Source organism: Columba livia, chromosome Z, assembly GCF_036013475.1.
Source record: "Columba livia isolate bColLiv1 breed racing homer chromosome Z, bColLiv1.pat.W.v2, whole genome shotgun sequence".
NCBI lineage: Eukaryota > Metazoa > Chordata > Aves > Columbiformes > Columbidae > Columba > Columba livia.
Window position 1 is genome coordinate 8,503,513 of NC_088642.1, and position 27,526 is coordinate 8,531,038.

At 39.7% G+C, this 27,526-nt stretch overlaps 1 protein-coding gene across 5 annotated transcripts in view; it reads right to left on the bottom strand.

The window, feature by feature from the left end:
• The window catches only part of KIAA1328 (KIAA1328 ortholog), a 177,156-nt gene that overhangs the window by 91,868 nt on the left and 57,762 nt on the right, over nucleotides 1-27,526 (bottom strand). For all 5 annotated transcript variants that reach the window (XM_065046945.1, XM_065046943.1, XM_065046946.1 and 2 more), the window contains one exon: nucleotides 15,512-15,639. In XM_065046945.1, the coding sequence (XP_064903017.1) occupies nucleotides 15,512-15,639 (128 nt within the window). The remainder of the gene's footprint in view (nucleotides 1-15,511; nucleotides 15,640-27,526) is intronic.

Consider the following 27,526-nt stretch of genomic DNA (forward strand, 5'->3'; position numbering starts at 1 on the left):
TTGTGGTCAGCCTGTCTTTCCATCTCTGCGATCATCACTGCATATTTTCTTTCCTTTCTCTGTTGCCTGTATGCCAAACTGTAAGCTTTACAGGACAGGAAATGTATTTTATTTACATGTGCAGCATCTGCCTAAATGACCCCAAGACTGACGATTGTGGTCTCTCCACTTCCCAGCACCTCTGCAGCGTCACAAATAAACCAGAACATCTCTGAATTTTGTTTCTAGTTTACTACAGCATTTCACAAACCCTGGCAGTTCTCTCAGTAGGTTGTACGTATTTCCAGGCTTAGGATGCTGTTGCCCAGAATGTCACCATGCCCGGCAGCAAGAACATCACCAGGTCCTTTGCCAAAGTGCGAGATGTCACTGCCTGGTTGCCTATTACAGACCCGATACGGTGGTGCAAGCTTCAAGCTGTGATTCTGAAAAAAATCACAGTGTGGGCCAGAAGTCTCCATCTTCCTTTAATATTCATGCTATACCTGAAAGAATGGAGCTTGAGCTTCTAAGCACTACGACAACACAAACAACTACAATAACTTTTTACAACCTGCCATTTCTGCTTGCAGACATTGTATGGCCTACAAAAGGTTATGCATATAAAATTTTTAGGTTACAGTTATTATCTTCTTAGAAAGAGCACTTTAAGAGTGTTTGAGGAATGAAGGGACTTCTTTTTATTAATATTTCAGTAAAACTATCAGTGTGGAGTAGTTGCTTCTGATGTAGGAAAAACTCATTTCAATCCAGCATAACCACATCCTCAAATAACAAAATGTCTCCAGAATCTTAAAGACATAAAAATGGGCCATGCTCTAACTCTAACCCAACCTTCACTACTCCAGCAGAGATCTTCCACTGCCTAAACAAGCTCTCTAATTACAGCTATGTTGAAATCTCCACCTGTCAGATATTAAATCTTTATAACCCAAATACTGACAAAGTGTATTTTAAAATATTCCCAACAATTACTGCCATTATGATGGACCTGTCATTGACCTGACCTGCAAACTTTCTACTGTTCTTCCAATCATTTTATGCCCTACCCACATCCCCTCTACAGCCTACCACAAAAGCATAAAAGCCTTTTTTTTTGCGTATTAAACGCTCTTGTCTTCAATGGGCAGCTAAAGTTGGCAAACTCAGGACACTCACTGTGTAGGAAAGGCATGCACTCGTCAGTCCAAATTTGAGAGAAATATCAACTCTGGATCTCCACAAAGCCCTCTTACCAAACATTACATGCACTTACAGATAATCTTCACAATGCTTATAAGAAAATATTACCCTCTCATGAAACAATAACCTGGATGAATTCTTCTTCTCCCGGGAGTTCCTACTGAGATAGCATTATCATAGTCCATAAATATCATCAACAGAGCATGGCTACATCACCTCCCTGTTCCTCTGCTTGAACACATCGCCTGTTTGTACCCTTTGTCTTTTTCTCATTCTGGTCTTATATGCCCATTTCCCTCATTTACTGTTAATCTCCAGATAATGACTTCTGTAACAAACAAGTTACAATGAGTGCTCTAGGTAAACATTATGTAAATGTCAGAGGTCTTCTGCTTATCTTCAATCATTCTCTATCTATATTGGCTTATCAAGTAAATGATTCACTGACTACTATTAGCCCTCTCCTCACTTATTTTTTTAAGCTTGTTTTAGAACATAAGTTAATAAAAAAAGTGAGGCTTAAGCTCACCAGGTCTCACTAACATAATGAGTATTCAGCAAGTCAGTCAAGATTATTCCATGCACTCTTCTTTAAGGGAGACAACCCTTTCAGCCGGCATGCTTCAGGATTACTTCCCCAAGTACTCACTGCTCATTAGCTCACCACCCAGCCAGCGCCAATAACTGGTGCTAACACCTAAATTTCCATGAACAGGCACAATTCAGGCACATTATTGCACCATCAATTTGCTGAGATGTGAAAACTTGGGTTCTCACCTGAGGTTCTTGGGCTTATTTCTGACCAAAAGGAAAAGCAGCATTCAAAAGCAGCAGTCTGAGGAGACTAATGACCCCGCTGGCATTTAAATGGTTTGCCACTTTGCATGAGGGCTTCTTATGGTTATTTTATATCTCATAAGTAGAAAAAAAGAATTAACAGACTTGATTCACCTCTCTTACTCCAGCACAACTGTGCTTATTTCAACTGAGGGCTTTGGTGCAGGGGGGTAATGCCATTACGGATCATGACAGTGCTTTGTGCTTGTGGTTTTCATGCACAGAACTTGAAAAGCTTTATAAGCATTGGTGGGAAGCACTGTTAACCTCACTGCACAAACAGCGAGCTTAGGCACAGAAAGCTGAAGTAATTATCCAGAGGTCACAGAGAAACTCAGTAGTAGATGTGGGATAAGAAGCCACTTACATTCACTCCCAAATTCTCTAATGGAGCATTCTTCCCTTACTGCAATGAAGTTTTAAGTGTAAATCAATAATGGAGGTCACCGAAAACTTTCTGCACGCAGACTGCTGTGAAGTCACCCTCCAGGAAAGCAAAAATGAAGGTGCTTAATGAATTTTTCAGTGGTTCTTACGTAAGGACAGAACATTCCAGGAGGAGGTGAGAGGAGAGGACGCTTGCTCAGGAAGCCCTGTAACCGGGCTGCAGTGACAAATCATCACTCCCAGAACACTGCTCAAGGAAACGTAATGCTGCCATTTTCCAAATGCTGGGTTATAAAACCTTTCACACATACAATATTTAAAACTGTGAATTACCTTCGAGAATGTATCCAAACATCTAACAGTATCAAGTCATGCTAACGGTTATCTGTTTATAGGTCAGAAGGGCAATAAATTATTGCAATGGAAAGTAGTAAAGCCTGCATTGTATCTAGTTGTGCTGTTTAACAGGTGATAGTGAAAAGTAGGTGATGCATGGAAACTTCAAGTTTTTATAACTCCTGCCTCAATCTGTATTCACTTATATAAAGATGTCACATTTTAAAACATTTAAAAGTCAAATTGTCTGGAGAACAGATTCATATAAAATTTATTTTCAGAAACCGATATTTAGCCTACTGCTATCAGAGTTGATTGCTCTTATGTATAAGCTTTATTCAAGTTTCTACAGGTTTGAAAATACAAAGACTGACATTTCAGATCCCATACTCAAGTGTGTCATTAACCAGAAATTGAAATGGGAACATTTTCACTTTCTCAGAAATACTCAGTTTGTTAGGGTGATAACCACACTAACTGCTTTTGAGTTTTTGTGAAGCTACTAAATGTGACTCTACTTCAACACAGGCAGGAAGGGGGAGTCACAATGCCGAAAGAAAAACCCTGAATTGGTGCCTTACCCAGCACAATATGCCCTGAGAATTGAATAGTTTCAAAGCTCTGCCAAAATAGCTATTTGTAAGTGGCTAATGGCAAAAAATGTTTTATTCTGTTTATGTCAAAGACATGTTTGTCAGGCACTGGACAGCCAGACAAATCAGGGTCTAATTAGTTCAGTCAATTCCCTCAGTTTTATCCTTTCAGTCTACATTGAGTTATTAAAGCATCAGAAATAAAATGCTAGTGAGACAGCAATAAGGGAAATAAAATGTCAGAACTCTATTAACAATGGCATTTTCAGGAAGTAGTGTAAATAGAAAATCAAATTTATGCAAGAAACATATATTAGTAAGTAATGACCAATATAATCATCCTACATTTATCTTTAAAGCAGCTTTCATCTCCGACTGATTCGAAAAAAATGCTTCAACACATCGATATTGTGACTTCTTTGGAACAGCGACCATCATTCAGATTCAGATGCCTACCAAGTAAAAGAGGATATTGCTCCCCAACCCAAAAACTACAGTTGTACAAATAACAGTATGTGAGTAATAATTTATTCCACCCTTGACATTTAGCCAGCTCAGAGAGAATGTGTGACAGTTAAGCAGAGCCAAGATAAAAAGAACCAGAAAATGCCACATTCAACTGAAATGACAGGAAATATTTAGGTAGACAAAATGTAATAAATTTGGCAGACTTATGAGAGTTTAATTGCCCCTTTGTGAAAAGGGATAAATATATGTAAAAAACATAACTGTGAGGACCAGTTTCTGGGAGGAACGGCTTTTTGTTAGGGGTGTCTAAATCTTCATTACTTGAATGTCACCGTCGCAGAAAGGAAATTGTCTCGTCCCACAGCGGTGATGGTTGTGCTGGTGGCGGCACCTCCCAGCTCTGTGCAGGCACCAACAGGACAGCGGCCTCTGGCCCCGTGTTCCAACAACTTTGTCTTATACTGGCTCACATTTGCTAGCACAGACAGAGATGTTTCCTGCTCCAGACAGCATCAGCCACCCAAAAAACTGAACCTCATTTGCTCCCAGAAGACAGTAGGATACAAGCTTTTTATGACCCTACTACTGCAGAACAGCTTATCTACCATGGTGGTTGGGAAGTCCCACTTCAGCTCACACTCAAGTCACCCTGTCCATTGACCCATGATACAGAAATATTCCTTCACTAACACAGAGGAAAGAAAAAATTGGTGATTTTGCCAGCACCTTCACTGGATAAGGAGAAATTTTTCCTGGGCTTTTGTTTGTTTAAAAAAACAATAGTCTCCCCATTTTACAGTCTTCCTGATGCTTCAAAACATATCCTTAAACTCTGTCTTACTAGTTTATTATAACAGAAGTAGTCATATCTTATTTCAATCTATTAACTTTTTACTATTAGGAAAAAGTTAAAAGGGCATAATGAACATTCCCATTTTCGCCAGGTCCATTTGGCAGTCTGCCACCTGGAATATACTCCAATACAGAAGTTTAGACTCATGAGTCCAAAAGGTTAAAGATAAATTAAAAAGAATACTTATACAATATTTACTAATTTTAACACAAGGGTTTAGTTCAACATGTAAACAGCTTTAATGATATGTCTGAAAATCAACAAGCCACACCAAGAAAAACACGGCCTTACTTATTTAAGATTGTATACTTACTTACTTAAGATTGTATAAGATTGTGTTCAGTGTTGATCATCTTAGTGATAATGTCATCTAATAATGCATGAAAAAGTAAAAGGAATATCTTGATATTTCATAAAATGATGACTTTCAGAACCCAAGAGTGACTGAGGCTCCCATCACACACAACATTAGGAAGATGGAATCAGGGAGTAACTTTCTAACATGCTGGTGTTTACTGAGTTACTGACCCTTGCTGACAAAGCACTGAACAAAAAATACAAGTTTTGAAATATTTTGTTTAACGAAAATCAGTAGTCGTCTCTCCCTATATGTAGCTATAACTGTATGTTGCTATAAATAAGTGTATTGTTACGATAACAGTACTTTGGGTAAACCACCATAATAGAATTAATAGTTAAAGAGACAGATAATAAGAATGCATAAGTGTGTGTCTAGCTAATAGAGGACTCAAGTGTTTTCTTCTCATGTTTTACTTACAGAAGTGCAGAGTCTTCATGTCAGATTATGTGATCCTTTTTACCTCTACTGAATAAACATACCCGTGAATAGAATCATACAGCATTAGCGGAGTTTTCCCCATATTGAGCACTTGTTTTTTTCTAACCATGCACAGGAAAAAAGACCATGTTTTTACAGGAGTTAATATATGTACAGAGATGTCCCAGACCAAATGGAGAGTGTTGGTCTCTTCTCCCAAGTAACAAGCAACAGGATGAGGGGAAACGGCCTCAAGTCACACCAGGGGAGGTGCAGACTGGATATTTGGAAAAGTTTCTTCCCAGAAAGGGTGGTCAGGCACTGGAACAGGCTGCCCAGGGAAGTGGTGGAGTCACCACCCCTGGAGGGGTTAAAAGATACCTAGATGAGGTTCTTAGGGACATGGTTTAGTGCCAGAGTTAGGCTGTGTTTGGACTCAGTGATCTTGAGGGTCTCTTCCAACTAAAACGATTCTAACTGAGCTCTTCTTATAATATCTTAAACTCATAACTAGACCAACAATTCATCTTTGAATTTACACAGCATTTTAAATTCACTGAGTTTACATGCTCTAACAAACCGGGGGCATCACCTTCTATTTAAAGAGCAAGAAACTAAGTCAGAAAGTAATTAAATAACCGGATTGCAAGACAGTAACCAGACTCAGATCCCAATGCATGTGCTTGCCAGCCCTCACTTACCTGGTAGACCACAGCAGCAGTCACAGTAGCACGCTTGTATTCTGAATTCTCACGGTCAGCACAAGTAATGAAAAATATTAATCAAAACCTCACCTGTCCCTTTAATGACATTCCCATAAATAAAATGAAAAACAAAGGCCTAAATATTTAAAGACCTTTCTGCATGTGTGTCTGAACTCTTATTTCCTTAAGTAAAAAGGACTTCCTCCAGACATACCACTGGCTTTATTTTTACCTTAAGCTTCAGAATCTATACAAAGGACCTAAGATAATGTTTCAAAAGGCTTACATCTGTTGATTAATCTGAATGTTGAAGTTAAAAATAAATAAACTGGAAAAAAGTGTCAAACTGACAGCTATTTCTGTGTTAAGATTTAGAAAAAGTAGAAAACATTACAGCTTCACAACCAGAGACAGAATTATATTCAAAGCTTGCTTACAAGTATATAAATTCAAGTGTGAATGCTGAACTTGCACTGGTGTTTCAGCCATAGGTTTGTGTGTTCACTGGGTACTACGTATTGGTTTGAAAAACAAGAGGTTGCTTACAAGTCAGTCTGTCTATACATTCCTGTGATGGTTGCTCCCAGGCACACAGAACAGGAGGATTTTGGCATCAGCAGCACTGGTCAGCAGCAAGTCCTTCCCACACACATGGACATGCATGCTGCTACCTGAACAATATCATGCATCGCAGGTCCTCTGTTCTTCTCAACATTAAAACCTCTAGGGACTCCAAGGCAGTGTAATCACACTCAATGCAAAAGTTAACAGATCAAAATAACAGTTCTGTCTCCTTCAAACCCATGCCTAAATGCACACACTCACCACAAGGGATACTCCAAAACCACAAATCACCAGGAGTCCCACAGTGCTTATGTGAATGAGCACTGAAGGAGGAGTATCCGAAAGGAAGAGTTGTGCCAAGAAGCTGCCTTAGCAGTGGAGCGTTGTGCGTTATGTGACGAATGGATGGATCTCAGGAAAATAAGTGGTCTCCGCAGCTGTCACTTGAAATCCAGAAGAGCAACCTCAGTTGCTCACAGGCCGTTCTACCCTGGCAGTCTTATGAGCTCATTTAATGAGAAAAGTTCTCTATAAAAATTCTCATTCTCTGTAACCATGAACATAAATGGTTCCTAGCTCAAATGACATTCTCAATATGACTGTGGGCAACAGTTTTTCTGCTGGGGTTTAGAAGTGACATTAGCCTGCAAGAGTGGGTCCTTGACCCAGCCATAGAAGGCACCAAGGTCCTTATTTGTGAAAGGTCCTCTGCCTGGAGTTTTAGGGCAGAGACATTCATCAGATGCACTGTAAACTGACAGTCTTCAACTCAGGTACTGATGTTCATTATTCTCTTAGAGACTAAGAGAAGTGTTTTAAACTATACAGCAGAAAACAGAAGACATCCTGAAAATTTGTTTGGTGGCATTGCTGCTGCTGCTTACAGAGAAGAGAACAGATGGGGAAAGATGTAACATGGAATCAAACCTGCCTATTACAGATTGACTATAAAGCACTTTATGGCAAGGCAGAGACCAACCTCAGGTAACCCAGACCTCTGAGACAGGTCAGAGGACACCATTTGCTTTCCCTACTCTGAATTTTAGTGTAGTTAGTTTCCACCACTTTGCTTTCAGACTGACAGTTTTCCTGCATAGACAAGAGAAGCTCATGTATCCCTGTTTGTGTTGATGGCACTATGAATCATCACTAGCACATGACGGTCCTGCATGTCTGCATGGTCTGTTTCTACCCACATTGCAAGCTCTAAAATTATAAGAGCGAATTTCCAAAATGAAGAGAAATGTGTATTGTTATACATCTGAAAGTGGGACATTTCAGACATTTTCTAGCATCTCCCATAAATAGACGGCAACACAAAATTGCTATGCAGTGATATTTAATGCATAAACAGGATCAGAGGCAGGTAACCAGGCTGTTCTAAACCATAATCACATGCAACGTGTATCCAGTCTTGCAATAAACACCATAGATGCATAGTCTGTGGTGATGCCACCTCACCAGATATATTCTGCTTATACAGGGAAGAGTCCAGCTGCCTCAAGAACTTTACAAATTTGTCCTATGGTGGTTAAAATCCCCAGAGGAGAGTCCTTATAAACTTCAAATGGCAAACTGTGCATCAGGAAAGATTCGAGTTTGAACTTTTTACAGCTCAAAATGAAAAACTCAAGCTAAATCTTAGGGTATTCAGAACTAACTTGAAGAGATATTTCTGCAGGCAATCATCCTGGTACAGACAGATAACGAATTCCCACCTTCTTAGCTGAAAGAAAATCACAGCCCTGGCTCTCCTGAAAAGTCTTTCCTCCATACAAAGACCAACCTATACTGCCCTGAACTGATAATCACATGTCTTTCATTAAATAAAGACACTTCTAATTAAACAACCTGAGCAACACACAAAGGGGTGTGCTTTGCAGGCAAGAGATGGTAAGCAATTTATTAATATCTTTCAATGTAATAATCACTAATATGCTAGCTGGAATTTAAACTGATGAATAGAAGTATTTCTCTTATGAAGTCCTAGATTAGTCTACAGATTCTGTTTGTTTCAGTAGCAAGAAACAGCAACTTCAATCGCTTCCATTTTAAGAATGGGTCCAGTTGTTGGACTATCGCTACTGGCTCAGAAGATTTTTTGCCTTTTACTGAAACAGATTCTCACATGATCAACTCTTTCTCGAATATGGTTGGTGAAGAGATAATACAGAATAAAGTCACAGAAGAATTCACATTGGAAGAGAACTCTGCTAGTCATCTGGTCCAACCCTCACCAAAACAAGGCCACCTTCAAGGTTATGTTAGGTTGCTTATTCAGTCTGGAAGTCAACAGCACTGGTTTTCAAGAGGAACTTCAGGAACGTAATCTTGGTCACAGCATAAAGGACCTGTAGCACTTAGAGGAACCCAACAGATCTCTTAACAAGAACTGGTCAATCACAGTGGTTGGAAATACATATGAAGTTGATTTTTCAAGAGTCTCAGCTTTTGAAAAACGCCACGGACAGCAAAACCAAAGGGTATATGCATAGGTTAAATGGGCTATACAGCCCAAAGTGCCAGCGTATGGGTAGGGAGCTGGGATGTTTGCCCTCCTTATGGCTGTCAGGTATACAGGTAACTCCACAAAATGAAGAGTAAAACAGACGTTTTCTTCCTCGAGGCCTGTAGTGTAATATGAAATATTTGACTGTAAGTGCAGTCATATGAAGCTTTGCATTCACTGAAGAAGTGTTACTCTCACTTCGAAGGGAGATTGAGAAGATGCTGGTATGGTCACAATGCTTTCTCCCAAGAGCCAGTACGAGGGCCATACTGAAGAAATTGCAGTGTCTGATCTAAGAGTTGTAAAGTGCTTCTCAAGGACAGGCAGTCCTGCTACTAATTTCTCGTGTTCTCAAAATCCAGAAATATCATTTCACAACAGTAATAATCTAATCAGAAGTCTACAAGGCCAAAAGAATGTTTCACTGGAATGGAAGGCATCATCTTCTTTTCAGATTTATCCACCAGCAGAGAAGTACATACCAGAGATGAGTGTCCACCTAAGGAAAAGACTCCCACAGGAGGGACAGTTTTTAAAGTCAAGTGGATGAAACGTAAAGAAGCATCTTAAATAAATAAATAAATAAAACAAAACTACGAAAATAAAAAGACCCTAAAAAGTGTAGAGACAAGGCTGATTAAAGACAATAGAACAAAGAGACGGTGAGCTGGCACGGATCTCCGTTACGCAATGAAATGCTCAGACCTCGCTTAAGCAGTGAGCTGAGAGGGAAGTGCTTATCACCACGAAGACAGCATCACTCACAGCATGCAGGCAGACAGGGCTTTCATGTGAGCCAAACGGTTCCACTATGGCACACGTTTCCAGGGGACTGAGTGCAGGTGGAGTTCTGTTGTGAATGTTAGCAATATGCAGATATTTCAATACTGATGTTTCCTTGTCGTTTAAATATTTATGTCCATCTGCACTGCTGTTTGCTGTTAGCATTTTTTAGAAAAGACAGGTAAATTAACTATGACTTAGTAACCTAGAGGTGAAAGGAAAAAACATGATTTTTCTTCATCCTATTACTACTCCAGACCATGCTAATTTTGAACTACAATCACTATTCACTTTGAACACACATGAAGAAGCATCCAAAACCTGACATTCTCAGTAGAAAATAGAAAGAATGAGAACAAAAATATCATCTCCCTTTTACAGATAAGAGAGGCACAGAGAGAGATCAGAGGATTTGCCACAAGTAACACAGGTAAGGCAAGGCTATTCCCGATATTTACTCATGCTAAAATTCTGTCTCTGTCTGGCCTCGTAAAATGATTTCAATACCCTTGGGTTCACAGTCAAATTAGTTCTTTATTTATTATCCCAGTTCTCAAGTATCTTTCAGATGGGCTCATCCATTGTTCCTGTACAGCTGAGTAAACAGACAAAGTCAATTCTATCATGCAGATTTACCTTATAGCATTCAAAACCCTTTGCATATGTGGGATTGTTTTTCTTCTTTAAGCAAGTTAAGAATATGTTTAAAGGTGACTTGTGTTTTATAAAAGAGGAATGGGGAAGTTTGGGGACAATAAGAAAAGAAGGGCTTCTGAAGAGTGACTTGTCTCTGTATCTTTTTCAAAGGAAAAAATAAGCAATCAAATAACTAATGTCTGAAGCTTTAGTATAAGTAATCACCCTTATTAAGGCAAAAAATGGCAGTGATATGGACAAGAATTTTAGTCACTGACATGAAAAGAATGCAAGGTTTTCTAGCCCTTGAAAGAAAAGGCTTCCTTCGGACTTCACTGTGAAACGACACCACAACTGTCTGAACAATTTTTAAGATGAACAAGCCATTCAAGACAAATAGTTCAATTTTAAAAAAAGGTAAAAAAAATTAACCTCCCCCCAAAATGTAAACTTCTTAAGATTTTACAGTCTTCCCAAAGCAGACCATGTATTTCAGTATGCCTGCACAGTGCTTAGTACACAACAGTGTCTCGTTCCTGATGAGAACCTATGGCATTACTGAAATATTAATGCCAAACAGGAGGCAGACGATGTAATACAAAAGAAGAGGGGAGAACAGATATCCAGTTGAAAATAAATTCTTGGTACTCCTTTCTGTCTACAATCGCACCCCATATCCGTGCTGTTTCTACAAAGGGGGGAAGAAAAGAAGCTTAAAAAACAAACACAACAAGAATCTATGTAAATCAAGGGAATTAGCAGATGTGTTGGTAATCTTCCACAAATAAGAAACAGAAGCTGCCAGCTGTACTTGTAAATTCAAAGATTAACATTAACAGGTGATGCTGAGACTACAGGTATTATCTTTGTTTTAGGTGAAGTATCTCAAGAATCCCAGTCCTGCAGAAACTCAGCTGCCTGTCCAACTTCTGCGACTTAAGTCCTACCCTACACTGCAGAACATCAACAGATTCATCAGCCAGAGACTTGCCAAAGTAAACTGGACTCTTGCCACTGTTTGAGATGGCAGTGAAGCAGCAACTATATAACTAGGTCAGACCTAATTACCTAGAACAAGGGCAATTTTCTTTACATCTCTGTGTAAAGCTTCTGAAAATGGCAAAGACTGAACACTTGGGAGCTGCAGAAAGAACATCCAAAAATCATTTCTGATAGAAAATGTGTAACTACATTTTAATATGGATGGTATTTTCTATTAAAATCAGGGCAGAAGCCTATTGTTCAGTAGAGCACTGACTTTACACAAGAGCTATCTCTTCGAATCTGTCTGAGTCAACTTCAGTGACCACTTTAATATTCACTTTACAATTAATGCTTCTTTTTATGGGTTGGTAGAAGGTAAACCAATTTCAGTTCAGCTTCTAGGTATTGAATTTATTATAAAAAGTTATGTACTTAAAACTCCCATAATGAAACCAAAGGCATCATGAGATATTAACATAGAGTTAATGCTGAGAAGGCCAGTTTGAATAATTCAATTCATGTCACCTTAAGTATCTTTTCAAATGGAATTAACTTTATCTCGCAAAAAAGGGAAGCTCCATGTTCCAGTTACTGATTATTGACTCCATGAGAGTTCTGCCTTAAATCATCTCACCACCATCTTCCCAGCAATTTTATTTCACTACTACCAGAACGCTTCTCTAAATTTTGAGGGCTGACGTCCGTTACCAAGAAGCAATAGTAGGTAAGAGAAAAAAAGTGATTTCCGAATTATTGCTACTATTATGTGATGCTAAAACAGACAAAAATAAAAGTTAATACTGAAGTAGCTGCATTTGTTCAACATAGCTACAAGCCAGGGTTGCATTTCAGCCACATGCACACAGCTACTGCAGCTGTTTGTCTCCCATAGAACTCCGCCTCTTCATGCAATAATGCCAGAGACAGTTTGGTAAAGCTGATATTCTGTTGACCTGTTAATTGTCTCATTCTAACACCAAGCGCAGCATTTAAACACCGAAAGGAGATGCTTTCAAATACCTATCTAAGCCCAGGGGAAAGTGACAGCTCAGGGTCAGCATTTTGTACAGTAAGAATGAGGGAACCAGACAGGCAAAAAGCAGGTGATGCTAAGATGTAAGTGTAGCATTAGAAACGAATCAAAACAAACAAGTAGGAAAAAGAGGGGAAACTGAACAGAAACAAGAATGAACAGCTCGTAACAGGGAGAACAAAGAAGTGCTTCTGTACAGAGTATAACGGTGCAGTCCCATGTTTCTGCAAGACACAGGAAAATCAGAACAGCATCTTACATGGAACCACATCAGCAGTCACCCAAAACACGAAATGCTGATTACCTCTCCCAGACAGTTCAAAGAACTGAAAACTAGGTAGCAATCTAGTACCTATTGATTTTAAGCCAGACATATCCAGGATTGCCTTAGCCCAGTCAAAAACAAACAATAGGGCAAAGATTCCCAATGGATCAGGATTCAAACAAAACTCAGGAAGACTTCTTTTAGCCTAATATGTAAACAAGATGACAATTTTTCTAAGTCCAGCTTAAAACAAAAAGAGGGAGAGCATAAGAGCTTCAGCAGGGCAGAGAGAGCTGGCATGGGCAGCAGTCGGAGCAAGAGGAAAGCTTTTTGGGCCTGTCTGCCTCCCAGTTTTCACCTCCCAAAATCCATCCCTGCTGTGGTCCCCTGTGGCATTCCCTGTCGAGGCAGACAGCAGAATGCCAGCCCTGTGCTGGCCTGAACTACTGTGCTAAGAAAATGCTCATACAGAACAAAAAAAGAGACTTATCGTGACCCGATCGTGACCAATCGCAACCCTACGGGCTGGCAGTTCAGGTATTGAGAGACAAAAAGACAGCAACAGCAACAACAAAGGGTGTGTGAAAATTAACACGATAGTCCAACAAGAAGCAGCCCCGTGACTTTTCTTCAGCTTCGATAGATATCACATGAAGGAGTGTGTTAGGGAAAGAACCGACGCAATGAGGCAGTCCTAAAAATCTCTGCAGCTTCTGAGCCGTGAGGTGAAACGTATCGTGAAGAGCTTGTTTGGAAAAAAAGTAACAATTTATGAAGCCAAATGCATTCAAGATATAAACAGCTCTATGCCTACCAGGACTGCATAGGAAGAGAAAATTGAAGAGGAAGGCTACAAATATTAGAGATATTTTGCAAGCTATAAGAAAAAACAGTTGAAACATGCTTTGACAGGTTTTATCTATGCCTATGAAGCTTTGCACAGGGCAAGAGGGCTTGGGTAATTTCAGACCTGCTAGGCTGGAGCTGTAGACTAGGTAACCATAAATGAAATGTCAAGGCAAACCTCAATATAATACCTGAATTTGCATTTGTGGACAAAAGCACATGTAAGTATAGGGAATAGAAATTAGATCAAAGATAAGCTAGATAGGACTTTGCACATGAAATCAGAAAACAAGTTCAGAGAAGTCTGTGTTTATACACCGACAGAGTGATAAGGAAGACAGAAGAACAAGAGATGGACATGGATTGCTACACCATCAGATGCTGATTTGAGTTAACAGGCTGAAGATTTCCTATTATCTGCTTCTATACTTTACATGTGATTACAGTGGATACCTTTATACTAGGTGCTAAGCTAAGCTAGCAAAGGTATGTGTATCTTACACTGAAAGGCTAAATGTAAAAGGTTAAACACAGCAAAAACTGAGAGAAGAATTGGCAGCATCCCAAACACAGCTACCATGGTGCTGTGGGTCTGTGTGGGCTTCCCTGGACTGTCCACCACAGACATCTCCAGCAAGTTGCATATCACAGCCAAGAACACAGGCATCATCCATTTTCAGACAAAAAGGATCTTGTTTTGAAGTCAATGCCATCACAAAATGGATGGCAGATAAAAATACAAAAGAATGGAAATTAAATGTTGCTACCTGCTTCCTGAACAGAATTAAAAATGCATCCCTTCCTTTACAGGCTCCTGAGAAGCAGGATCTGTCTGTCCAATTCTGTTAGTAGGGAACCACAGAGAACCCAGAATCAGGCCACCTTCTGGATACTCTGTGCTGATTACTTTACCTCCAGCCTTATTATAAGGCTTTAAGAGTCTTCCCGCAAAAGAAAGGATCGAGGCACCAACATATACAAAATAGGCATAGTCTGAAGGACCATAGAGTCTGGAAATCTGCACGTGGAAGCTACTGAAAGAGAACAGCGGGTAAGAACATCAGGTAGAGCACTTGCTTAAGTAGCCTTCATTTCCAGGGTATAATCTGCTATCAGCAGGGATGCAAATCAAGTACCTAGGTATCAGAAAAAAAATTGTCTGCAACCACGTTTTCAAGTCTTTGGGTGCACGCATCTGAGAAACATTTTACCACTTAATTTAACACATTGTATCGCTAGTCAACATTTTCTGTTTTTAAACTGCATATGTAATTATAGGTCTTCTATAAACAGCTCCAATCAGATGGGCTGCCTTACAGACTTGAGAAAGCACTTATTGACCAAATACATCATCTGTAACGTCCTTTTCAATCATCAAAAGCCACAGTGAAAATCTGAAAGGTTGTATCTATAGTGACTGCAATTATTTTGCTGTTTAAGAAACAGGACAGAAAAGGGAAGAGCATCTTAACTTTTTCCTTAGCAAAGGCATGGGTTCCTATGATTCCTATGACATCAGCTCCATAACAATACGGTCAATTAACTTCACCCATTTTATTGATCCAAAACTTGGGATTTTTACTGTTTTCCTGCAATTCATGTATTACTGGAAGGACTCATGGGGAATCAAATCACAAAGCAGTATTCAACACTGTATAATGGAAGACAACACACGGAAAGCTGCAGTTCTAGTAAAAGAGAAAAGATGTTTCGATGATGTCATTAAAAACAAGATGTGAAAAAAAGAGCTTACCTTCTGCTCCTTTTCCTTGGCAGCACTCAGTTCAGAAAGGGAGAGCGACAGCTTTTCCTGCTGCTCAGCAAGGTACTTCTGATAAAGGCTCAAAAGTTCCTGGCATTCTCTGTACTGCTGCTGCAGAGGTGAGACATCAGAAGTTAAGGAAAAAAGTACTCCTTAACTAATAGTTAGAGTCAAATATACACCAACTTATTCTCTGTGTGATTTAGATCCATAACAGTTCAATTTAAAAACAGATACTGTGTGTTTGAGTACTGCCTAATGATGATAAATCTGCCTAGAGATGAATGTTCAAGCACAACTTTCTTCCTATTCAGGGAGTGGAAAAAGAATTGCACCAAATTCTTTTATCTTTGGAAAAGGGACAGCAGCAGGAGGCAGGTGATGACATTGTTTTGGCTGGAACAATTACAAACTTCTGATTTGTATTCAGCAAAGCCAGACACTACCAGTGTTTATTTATAAATAAATAAATAGCCAGCCAAGTAAGTAAATAGTCCATTTTTAAGCACAGAGGTGGATTCACAAGCCCACACACCCAAATCCAATCTCTTTGCTTGAGCACCAACGGCTCCAAAACCCACAGCCACAGATGCCAGCGTTACAGGCCTTTCAGAGACTAGCGATGATTTTTGGACACTAATCTGGAGAAGCAGCAAGTGTAGTGTTTGCAAGGATATTAGCAAGCAACAGTGTCCTGCCTTGCTTGCAGCATTGAAATTCCAACAGGAGATAAATCTGCTCTTCACCTGTCATTGTGTAATTCCCTCCTTTGCTCATGTAGCATGGTAAACCATTTATGCTCCCCTCTCTCCCCCCTCACTTTTAATTATGCATGCAGATGGGATAAGGGCTCGCTGTCCAAAGAGATTACTCTGAATAAATACTTTAATAACAAGTCACTGCAATTAAGGTAGGGAACAAAAACTTCTTCAATCTATAAAATGGTGTTGAGTTACAGATTTCCTTAACATTTTTATGATCTAATCATTGCTTCTGGGCAAATTCATGTTGCAATCATTTTTGCCAATCATGGCTGCATAAATAACTCACTGCTTTGTTATTCCCTGTTATGACCCTGAGGTTTTTGGGTTTTTTTTTCCTTCTTCTTGTTCTTTTGGGGAAGGCGGGCCCTTGCCAGCAGTTTGTTTGTTTGTTTTTTCTTGCCTTTAAATAAAAGGCTACGCAGAGAATAAGCAAAACATTTTAGGAAAGAATGGGAGATTACTAAACCCCAATGTTTAAATCAATTGGGAGAGCTCCTAGAACACCTTTGCTCAGCACCTGGAAATACGGGAGGGTACAACAATGGTCTAAACAAGCTAATTGCTTTCCGGAGCCAGCCTGCCTAAAGCCTGAGCTGTTTTACATTTCAGTTCATTTTGTCAGAGCGCACCAAAAGGCTGAAGTGATTTGTGGTGGTCTCAGGAGTCTCTGCCAGCTATGATGTATATAAAAGGAATTTTTTATTCCGGTTGTAACTATAGCTGTAATGTTTATAGTAGGTGAACATATTAGCCTGGACGCAGGGCATGAATTTTACTCTAGAAAAAGCCAGTTCATTTATACAGCCTAAGAGTTAAATGTCAGTATTTGAAGACAAATTATAGGGAAATTCATTTAAACCCATGTTATGTGGCAGAATATAAAAACGGACAGTCCTATCTTTACCAATTTTTTACAGCCCTCTTAATTCACTTTGCTTCCAGCCACCCCTTCCCCACAAAACAGATTTTACCTTATTGTCCCTCCAGCTGGCACAAGGAGTGAGCACCCGAAGTGGCCCTGGGGTACACGACCGATGGCCACACACCTACCCTTGCTCTTGCCACAACGTTAATATCAGTCCTGCTGGAAAGTTAAGCAAGATGCCCTCGCTCCCAAGTTTGGCACACACCCGGTGCAAGTGTACCACAAAACAGATGCCCAAATTGTGCTTTACAGACTGCAGAGCCCTTGCTGTGCACGTGATGCCACCACCTCTCGCTAGCAGCTGACAAATTTATTTAAAATACAGCTTAAAACGCGACATGAAAAATTAACATTAGTAAAGCACGAAGGCAAATTCTGATTGTCCAAGGGTCAGTCACGTTCATGAATGGGAAGGGTGATAGTTAACGTGAGCCTGAATGGCAGCTGAGATATCGCTGAAATTTTTCTAAGATTCGGTCAGCACTGCAACTGTTCAAACTTACTGTATTAGAAGATTAAAACCTTCTTCATTCACACAATCACTCTGCATTAAGTAGCATATTGTTACAGTCACCATAGCCTAAGAGTCCAAAGTCCTGTTTTGCTTACAAAGTAAACACAAAGCTTCAAATAGGGAAAAAAAAAAATGTTCATTTGTTTAAGACACATGCAGAAAAGCTCTAAGTATGATAATTCTCCATAATGTGCTGGTACATTTACTGCAGAATATGTTAATAAGAGAAAAAAATGCCTTAATATTACGTCTTGCTCTTGCATTCTACTGAATTTTTGCTAAAAGCAGCAAGATTATATCTTTTTTTCCCCTACAAATTACCCAGGCAATACATAACACTGCCACAAAAATATTTAAGTCATTCAGATATAACAAGGGCACACATACACTATGGCAATACAGTCTCTAGACAAATACATAAGTAATGATAAACATTTTCATTAGTCTGCTTTTAAAAAATGTTTTAAGGGTGGAAAAAAACCTATGGGATAACAAATCCCACAGATTTGCATTCCACGGAAGAAGTAATATGCCTAAATGCTCACACCAGATATTTCTTCATGTGTTCAGAAGCACAAATATAGGATTGACAAGATGTTAGTTACCTGAGAGAAATGGTACTTGGCATGTCACCGAACACCAGTTTTATGTCCAAGAAATATGCATTTGAATGTATCCAAGTGATACATTTTATGCAGTTTGTTAGTGAAGTATTAAGGTAGCACATCGGGGGGAGACAAGGGGGGCTCAATCAAAATCAGAAATGCAACGGTTTTAAGATTTCAACAGCCACATCTACATGTCATACTGCAAGTACTATACATTTTATTGAATAAATTAGTAGATTTCATGACTGAATGCAAGTTACAGAATTAAGAGTTCATTTATGGCTCTTAAGAGATAATAACCTCAGTGGAAACAGAGTTGGCTTTGAGAAGAAGGACTGATGGTATGCAGCGGTGACATATTTACAGAGGCCAGGAACAGATTTCCAGGGAGAAGGAGTGAAGCTTCAAAGGGGTGAAGCTTCAAAAGAAGGCACAGCCAACCTAATGTTGAACAGCTGCCACAGACACGCTCCTGCTCACCCCGCGAGTCTCACTCCCTCCATCCACACCAGCTCTACAGCCCTCCCAGACCCTTCACCGGCTCCACGGGCCCAGCAAACCCACCCAGCAAAGCAAAGGGTCCGTCAAGCATGAGAGCTGTCAGGAAGCGAGCAGAGGGAACAGGCAGCTGGGAGAGGAGGACACCTCTTCCAGCAGCAGCAACCTGCCTGGTAGGGTCCCATCCACCTTACAAAGTCTCAACCCTACTGTTCCCCCAGTTCCTCTCTTAAGCCTCAGGGTTCTGTGACTATATCAACTGCTCCCAGGTTGCTCCTGAGTGAAATACTTCTATCTCTCTCAGAAGGCGAAGTAAGACGGACAGATGTAGTTCCTTGCTTCTCCAGAAACTGGGGAAGGGGAAGGAAGGGGCGGGAGAAAAAGTGCCAATCTCTACCACATGCACTGACCTTCTGTGCTGTTCCTAATACAATCTTTCCACTGCCTCTGACTATAAAAGAAGCCCAGCTTAAAATGTGAAGTGTTTTGGTCGAGAGCATTAAGCAACTTCCTAGAAAGCTTCTGAATCCTACGCATCACACCTCACATCCTTCCATGAGCCATGTTCACGCTCCAGCAGCTCAAACACCCACTGGTCTCTTTATCTACAGTCAAGGTTCTCAATGAAGCCAACACCTGGGTAGTCCATGAAGGTTATTTGCTGAAGTTCTGCCTTCCTTATATGACTTTCTTAAATGTAAGAGGGGGAAGAAAAGAAAAAAAAAGGTAGCAGACATTCTCTTTAGAAAAAAAGTGGGGTTTTAGGCTGGATCATTCAAGAAGAAATGGTTCAGTTTACCTCACTTTCTTTCGAAGAAAAAAAAAATACAGCAGTCTACAATCACAGGAATCTGGGGCTGGAAAAACTACTAATGAACAGTAGTGTTAGAGAACACTAATAATGAGATCCTTTTGGCAAATCAATCTAATAAAAAGGCCCTTCTGTATTTTCAGTGTTGTGTGAACTTTTCACCTAGTGACTCCTTCTCTCAATGACTTATCACAAGCATTTCTGGGACAGGCACGAGCTCTAGTGTTCCTTTTTACACGTGGAAAAACTGTGGCACAGGGTGTCTTTGGGTACGTCTGCACACAGCCCAGCGCTCCACAGGCCATCCCCAGGACACTCGTCTTGCAGCTGTAGGGTAAGTCAGCACAGCTCAGGCACAGCACTAAGAGACCAGGTTCATCTCGCACCTGGTTGGCTTAGCGTGCAAGTTTGCCTGCATTCACCCATGATGAAAAGCCCTGACAGACTTCCCAAGCATCAAACAAGATGCCCAGGGGTGACTGATTCCTATTGCAGAGACTGTGGCTCTGATTTGGACGGTTCCTTTGTTTAAGGCTGCATGGTTTGATCCATGTCCAAAAGAGAACACAACAGCTAAACCTCCATCTTTGGCAACAAGATGCTCCAGTTAAAATAGCCCCTATATCCAATGGAATATTGCCTAGAGACTCAGAGCTACTAAAGATACATGCAAAGCAGAAACAAGCAGCAAAGAAAGGAAAAAGCCAAAGAGGCACGAGTTAGATTGGTGTTTAAATAAGACAGCAATAACTTTGCAGCAGAGATACAAGAAACCTTCAGGGATATGATTTCAGTACGTGATGAAGAAAGCTTTTCGACATCTGCAATCATAATCTAGTAGCCACAAAATACCTTTTTTTTTTCCTTTTTAATCCCTACTTAAGGACATGAATCTGGAAAGCTGACTGGTTATCATCATATTGCAGTTTCAGCAAAGACCAAACTCTATTCACGGCCTCAGGAAGTCCCTTAAAGACAAAGGCTGTGAGAAAACTAGACTGAGAAGGAGACGCTGAGGAAGGGCCACCGACACCAGGCTGAGCACTGAGAGAGAGGTCTTCAGTCTCCAAGGAAAAATACATTCAGATAAGTTGCAGGCAGACCTGCGCTTGTCTGCTTGTCTCCAGCTAGGTGTGCGTAAGCCGCATGTATTCAAGGAGCTGTGCACAGCCACAGTACACAGCAGCAAGCACTTCAGGCCTGATCTAATTAACATTGCTTTGATGGTTTTGTGTTGGTTTATTGGTTTGTGCCTTTTGTTTTTTTGTTTGTTGTGTTTGGTTTGGGTTTTTTTGTTTACTTTATCTGCAACATCAACACTACATCGTTTCCAGAATGAGGATGGACTGTGTCTCGCAACTTGAACTATGTCAGCACAAGCTCACATCTGTTTAATGGACGCAGCTCTGCACCTACAACTTTGGCCCCTTGTACTACTACGGCATCCCACTGCACTGTTACTCAGTAGCCCCAAAATGCCACAAAATGCTGCTGCAGGAGTAAGAAAGCATTTCACCAAACTCAGGCAAAGGCTAAGACACAACATAGCTGGGTCTCCAAATACTATAATTGTAAATACAGCTAAGGCTCAGGCTATATTTAAATGCTCATAATATAAGGGAACAGAATTTGCAGTCTGCAGAGCCCCAAAGGCCCACAACAGCCTTGTAGCAAACTCCAAGTGTGCTCAGTTTGAAGTGGGCCCACATTTTCCCATGCATCACCCAAGCATTTATTTTTCAGTATTTTGACACAAGAGGCAGTGAAGCTTATTTTCTACCTTTAATATTTTGCATATCAATAGGAGAAAGATATCATGCCTTTTGGGAAAGAAGCAATATGTGTGTCATTCTGATTTCCACCTGCAGGCTCTCTTCTTCCTAACCAAAGAGAGAATTAAAATAATGCAGCTTCAACTACTTACATACGAAAAGTCATATGAATAAAAATAAACTGCTGGTATTAATGAATTAACATCTAAAAGGAACACTTTAAAATATAAACTAAGATATTCTAAGCTCTTTCCTTTAGCATAAACAATTACACACTTCATTGGAAGCTGACCCACATTTAATTTTAAAATACAACTTGTGTTTAATACATATACAGTCCTGCACTTTAACAATCTCATCTCAGAAATGCAACAACAGGACTGCATTTTGGAAATCAAAATATCCAGGCACAGATCAAAGTCAACCCTAACACATTTTTTTCTGCCTTTAAAATTAAGAGAAATAAAATAAGTGGCTTGAACCTATGTGAATCATTGTTCTGTGAAAGGATAAAGACTAGTAACTTCTATGAAGGTTTATTATCTAAACTCTGAAGATGCTGCAAAGACTGAAGGCAATAAAATGTTTTATGAACAACTTCACTTTGCTCGTACTTATATAACTGAGTTTATGTGGACACCTTGGCACAGAGACGCTAGGAACCTGTAGGGAACTTTCTGCACATTCACTTCTCAGTGTATTAAAGAAATCATCTGGTGTGGGTCTGAACCTTATGAGCCTTCAATTCAAAGCACAATCTCTTCTGATCCAAAATGCTCAAGAAGCACGTTTCTGAAAACACTATAAAGAAGCAAGTGACATACAACAAGATAGTGATCTCCAGTCTAAAGCTCAACAGTTACATTTTAATTTACACTTGAATATTTTAATGTTGTTATCCATTCAGTAAATTAACTCAAGATGCAAGAGTAAAAAGACAAGATGCATAGGGAAAAAGGTCACAAGGTCCACAAAAGTTAAGAACTTCACTTGTGTTTGAAGCATCAGCATTAAGTTGTTGAATGCCACAGCTCTCATATAAAGGAATTGCTTAATACATTCCCATTCTGTTTGAAGGGAAATTAAATTTACATTCTTTGGGAATATGGTATTGTAATTAGTTCATGACTTGATTACACTTTGAAGTGAGCCAGGACTGCATATAGAGCATACAAATTAGTTAAGTTATGGTTACCTGCCTAAAGAAAAACTACAGAGTTAAGAACAAAGTTAGGGACAAAGCCAGGGCAGTCCCTCAGAGCTTTCAGGATGCACATGCAAAACTTCAAACTCAAATCTAGTCTCTGGACTTAGTGATGTCAGGTGTGAACAGGAATAAAACTACAGTTTCCTAAACAACTCATTTGTTTCGAAAAGACAATCTTTCCATCTCTGTCCGTGCCACCTGTAGGGCAACTGTTAACATTGAACCTAAAAAACCCAATAAAAGATACAAGATCTCCTACCCTGGTTTAATTTACCAGTATGATTTATTCCTGGTACTTGTAATTTTTTTAATTTATTTTATAGACAGCCTGAGTTCTACAACATCTACAAAGATTCTCTCTTCCACCCAGATGATTAAATTCCCCAAGTTCACATTAAAGATACAGAAAAATATTGAAACGTATACACAGTGCATCTAAAATTGGCCAAACCAAAAGATAGCCGGTATGATTTAAAGAGAGCAAGGAAAGCATTTAAACCTAAAAGTAATTCCCAAGGCAGCACGTGAACTCAGAGAAGTCTCATACTTTCAAAATGCAGAGGTTGTTTAGGGTACCAGATTTGACCCCATGTATTGCAAATCCTTTCCACGGGATATGCCAGTCAAACTGGACAGCTTGTCTGACACGTTCTCTGGTTCAAAGGTGGGTAAGGACAAAAATACCACATGCCATCATGTGCCAGCAGATGTGCCTGGATCAATAAATGCAAATGCCATCTCAGAGCTTGCACTTTCCATTCCAAGTGGAAAACACATCTCCAGCCCTATCTTCATTAATACAAACAAAAGGATACTTTAAAGCAAAGAAAAAATAAACAAAACAAAACCTTTATTCTATTGCCCGGCTGTGCTAACAACAACTTTCTTCTAGTGAAAAGGAAGGAAGAATGCAACACACAAAAGGCAAGTTATGCCACTACACACGCTGGTGAAAACACGCATTTTCATAATAACAAACATAAGGAATCTGATGAGAGAAAAACTAGGAACATGAATACACATAATACAGATCCCACAGATCAGCATAACAAGCTACTTGCCCTGGCATAGGCCATAAACATTTCTTAATTTTGGCTTAAAAACTGTGATGGCCCGAGATTTTCATTCAGTGGCAGGAAGGAGTTTGTTCAGAACATACTCACTCCTTTCAGAGGAGCTCTGCCAACATCTATACCGACTTTCAGGATGTAAAGATTTCCTTTGGCATTTGCTTAGACGGCACAGCTATCCAGCCTCTTCTACTGGAAACTGTTACGGAACTTTTTACTTATGTATTTGTCTATCAGCCTGTAAATGTATGATCCCTTTTTATGGAAAAAAGGAGCCTGGAGATTCAGTTGTATACAATTTCTGTACAAAACAGTCCCAGCATCTGAGAATAACACCACACATTTCATCATGTACGACAGAAAACAATATCAACCTGTACTGTGTAAGAATATGAAGCCAAAAGAAGGTATTGCACCTATCACCATCCACACAAAAAGAGTGCTATTTTTTCCTTTTACATATTTAGAGTGCAAAATTAAACAAATAAAAAGAACACTGCATAATTTAGCTTTCATTTTCTATCAAATTGCTCATAATTGTAACCATAAAATGATAATATTCTACCATATGTGCATCTGCAAAGCCGACAAAAGCACTGGTCAGCCCCTGCGAGAAGAAAAATGGACCTGCCGCTCCATCTAGTGACCTTGCTGGATATTACCGCTCTCCTAACTGCACAGAGCGCTTGTCAAATTTTGAGGTTAATTTTGCTACAGAAAGGGATCTAACACATCACTTTGAAACATGAAAATGCGCCTGCTACCCCTCTTCCTCAAGTTACACCCCGCTCCGTCCACTAAGGCAGCCACAGCTTTACATAAAACACCCATCACTGTAAATACTTGCTGTTTTTATTTGCAGGCCTTTGTGAGAATTAAAAAACCTTTCACAGTAGCCACCGTTGCTGTTTACACAAAGCCATTTGTTGTATCAGTACTACTCAATATTAAAACAGCCATATTCTTTACTCTAATTTGACAACGGAGCTCCTGGTAGAAGCCTGAGGAGAGATAAGGTGCTTTTAGCCTATATGGGAATTGAGGTGTCTGAGAAAGGATGCTCAGCCTGTTACATTTGGACACAGTAAGAGGAGTTATTTAGCAGGATAGATATGAGCTCAGAGTTGGATGCATGGAGGAAATGGGACGGAGAGGCAAAAGAGAAATGGAATGTAAAACCTGAAATCACTGAGAGCAGAGCCACAGCACCTCCATCTCAATTAAAGAACACGCATAGTAAATCAAAAAGGCGTCTGCTTTGCAGGGAATGAGAATTGTAAGATCACAAAACATCAGCTCATTTTATAATGAAGCTAATCAGGTTTGGTCTCCGTTACTACCAGAATGGAGATCACCTGAGAATACACAGTGGTGTCTGTCTTGTTGCTTCCTCGTAGGAAACAATCAATCATCACTCTTAATGTTATATACTCGATGTCTCTCACTGAACCTTTTCCTTGCAGCCCTCAAATGGGAATAACGCTGACAGAGAAAAGCAGACTCTCCTTCAGCCAAGCTCCCACCGGTCTCGAATGAGATTCCTCATTCGGGTCTGCACTGGAATGGAAACCTGGCTGCTACAGGGAGTTCTTTTGTTCGCCGCTTCCTCACACGGTTGCCTCTCTGTATCAGTTTGCGTCAGGCTGGAGTATTTCAACTTTCTTTCCCCCGCTCCCCCTGCCGCCTTTTAAACTAGAACATACTCGGGAGCACGTAGATTTTAATCTGACCATCTGCAAATGGTGCAAGTGGAGAGATGAAAAATCTGTAAATGTTGCTGGACTGAAATAGAAAAAAAAAAAAATATAAATACCAGTGAGCCAAGAAATCTTCCCTCCTTGTGGAACTGCCTTCAGTGTTATAGCTAGAACAGCGCAGAATGTAAAAACTGCTGATCATTCTAGATAATTTCATTTTTTATTTTAAAACTATTGCTATTTTGACAGTCTTTCTAACCTTGTGAGAACACAATCTGTTTGCATGCTGTTGACGAGAGAAACACAACACTCCTTTTCCTAAAAAGGCAGCTGAGGTCAAATCGAGCTCCATACAAGCGCACTGATACTAATTGTAAAGGAGATGTCCCCATACCCAAAAAAGGAAAGTATTCCATGTCAGAGCGCCCCAAAGGCTTTCTTTTCCATCACGTGCTGTTCACATCTCTAATTAGATAAGTATTTCAGAATGACAAAGACCTCAGAAAGTTGGTCCTTTCTTGAAAAAAATGGCCTTAAACATGCCAAACTAAAAAGCACTGGTTTCACCGAACTGAAGTCACCGAAGAAAAGATTTAATAACAGCCTCATTATAAGGTTCATTGTTGTAGGACTATTTAATATACAAGATTAACACATCTTATCTCCCTCTTCGACTGAAACCTATTATACCCCTCATTAATACATGCACGTTTCTACATCATTTACGGCACTAAAGTCTGAAATAGTATTGTCTGAAACAGGGTGTGTTCTGCTGCTCTTCCTGGTGGTAGGCTGTTTTTGCAATAACAGTACTCAAAAATAAGCCTTACAGCTCAAAATGGAAGACATGCCTAGGTAAAGTAAATAGAGCTGTTTAAAACAGAAAGAAATGAAAAGCAAAAATCACTCACTTTGCCAACACTCCATATTTCATTTCTTGACTTCAGTTCCCTCACATCCAGACCAAAAGGTAACACATCTATATATCACAAAAAAAAAGAAACTTCTACCTTCCCTCCCTAGTGAATAATTACATTTTTCCTACTGACAATTTGAGATTTAGAAGTAAATAAAGTGAACCACAGCCCCTCAAATTACCAGACATTTAAAAATTCTTCAGATGTGGATCATCAGAGAAGGAAAGGAAGCTGTATGTACAATTAGTACAACACTGTCCCAGATTACATACATTTGTGTCTGTAGATATACTAGGACAGACCAGAACAATGTACCTTAATATTATTTGAAGGAGAAGAAATCAGATAAGGAAAAATACACATTTTTACGTTCTCAGTAGACCAAAGAGACCAGGTTGGCCCTTATACTTGTACAAACAGAAGAACTGTTATGAGCCAGATAAACACAGGACTGGGCAAGACAGAAAATTTATATTGGAAGTTATTTCAGGACAAAGAATACGCATTTGTCCAGAAACTGAACAAATGGATTCAGGTGTTTACAAGCTTTTCCATACTTCTACCACCAATTTCCAGACAAATAAAAGGATGAGATTTTTCAGAGTTCTCCTAAGCTGTGAAACTGTTCTCTACAGGAGGCTGTGAATGTTTAAAGTTTACATGGACTCAGCTAAACAAATAAATAAAAATAACAAAAAGTCCACCCACTGCTACCAAATTCAGAGACACATTCTGGCTCCATCCTCCAAACACAGTTTTGTGGACACAGGGAGACTCTCTGCTGCAAGTATCACTACTTGCTTATCCTATCCTTATATTCCACCGCACGGTTATGGCCACTGTCAGAGACGAAAGCCTAAATTTGGTGGTTTGACCCAGCACAGATGTTTTATGTTGTCATCATAACACAATTAACAGGTAAAATATATTACAACTTGCTAAGTATATCGAAGATACAACCGTCTGAAGAGAATTGCTACCATTCATGAACTGTTAGAAAACAGGTTAACAAAATTCCCTCACTGTTGACTTTCTGCTGCTACCCTATCCAACAAAAAGGCTTCCAAATCAAATGGTTAATATTTACTGAAGAGGAAGAAAACAAATCACCTGGAATGACTCAACTGGGGGGTATTGATTGCAAAGACTTAACTTCCACGAGTCAAATGTACAGCTTCTGGGATTTTCTACTGTTCTTTTTAAGACAAAGATGCTTACTCCAG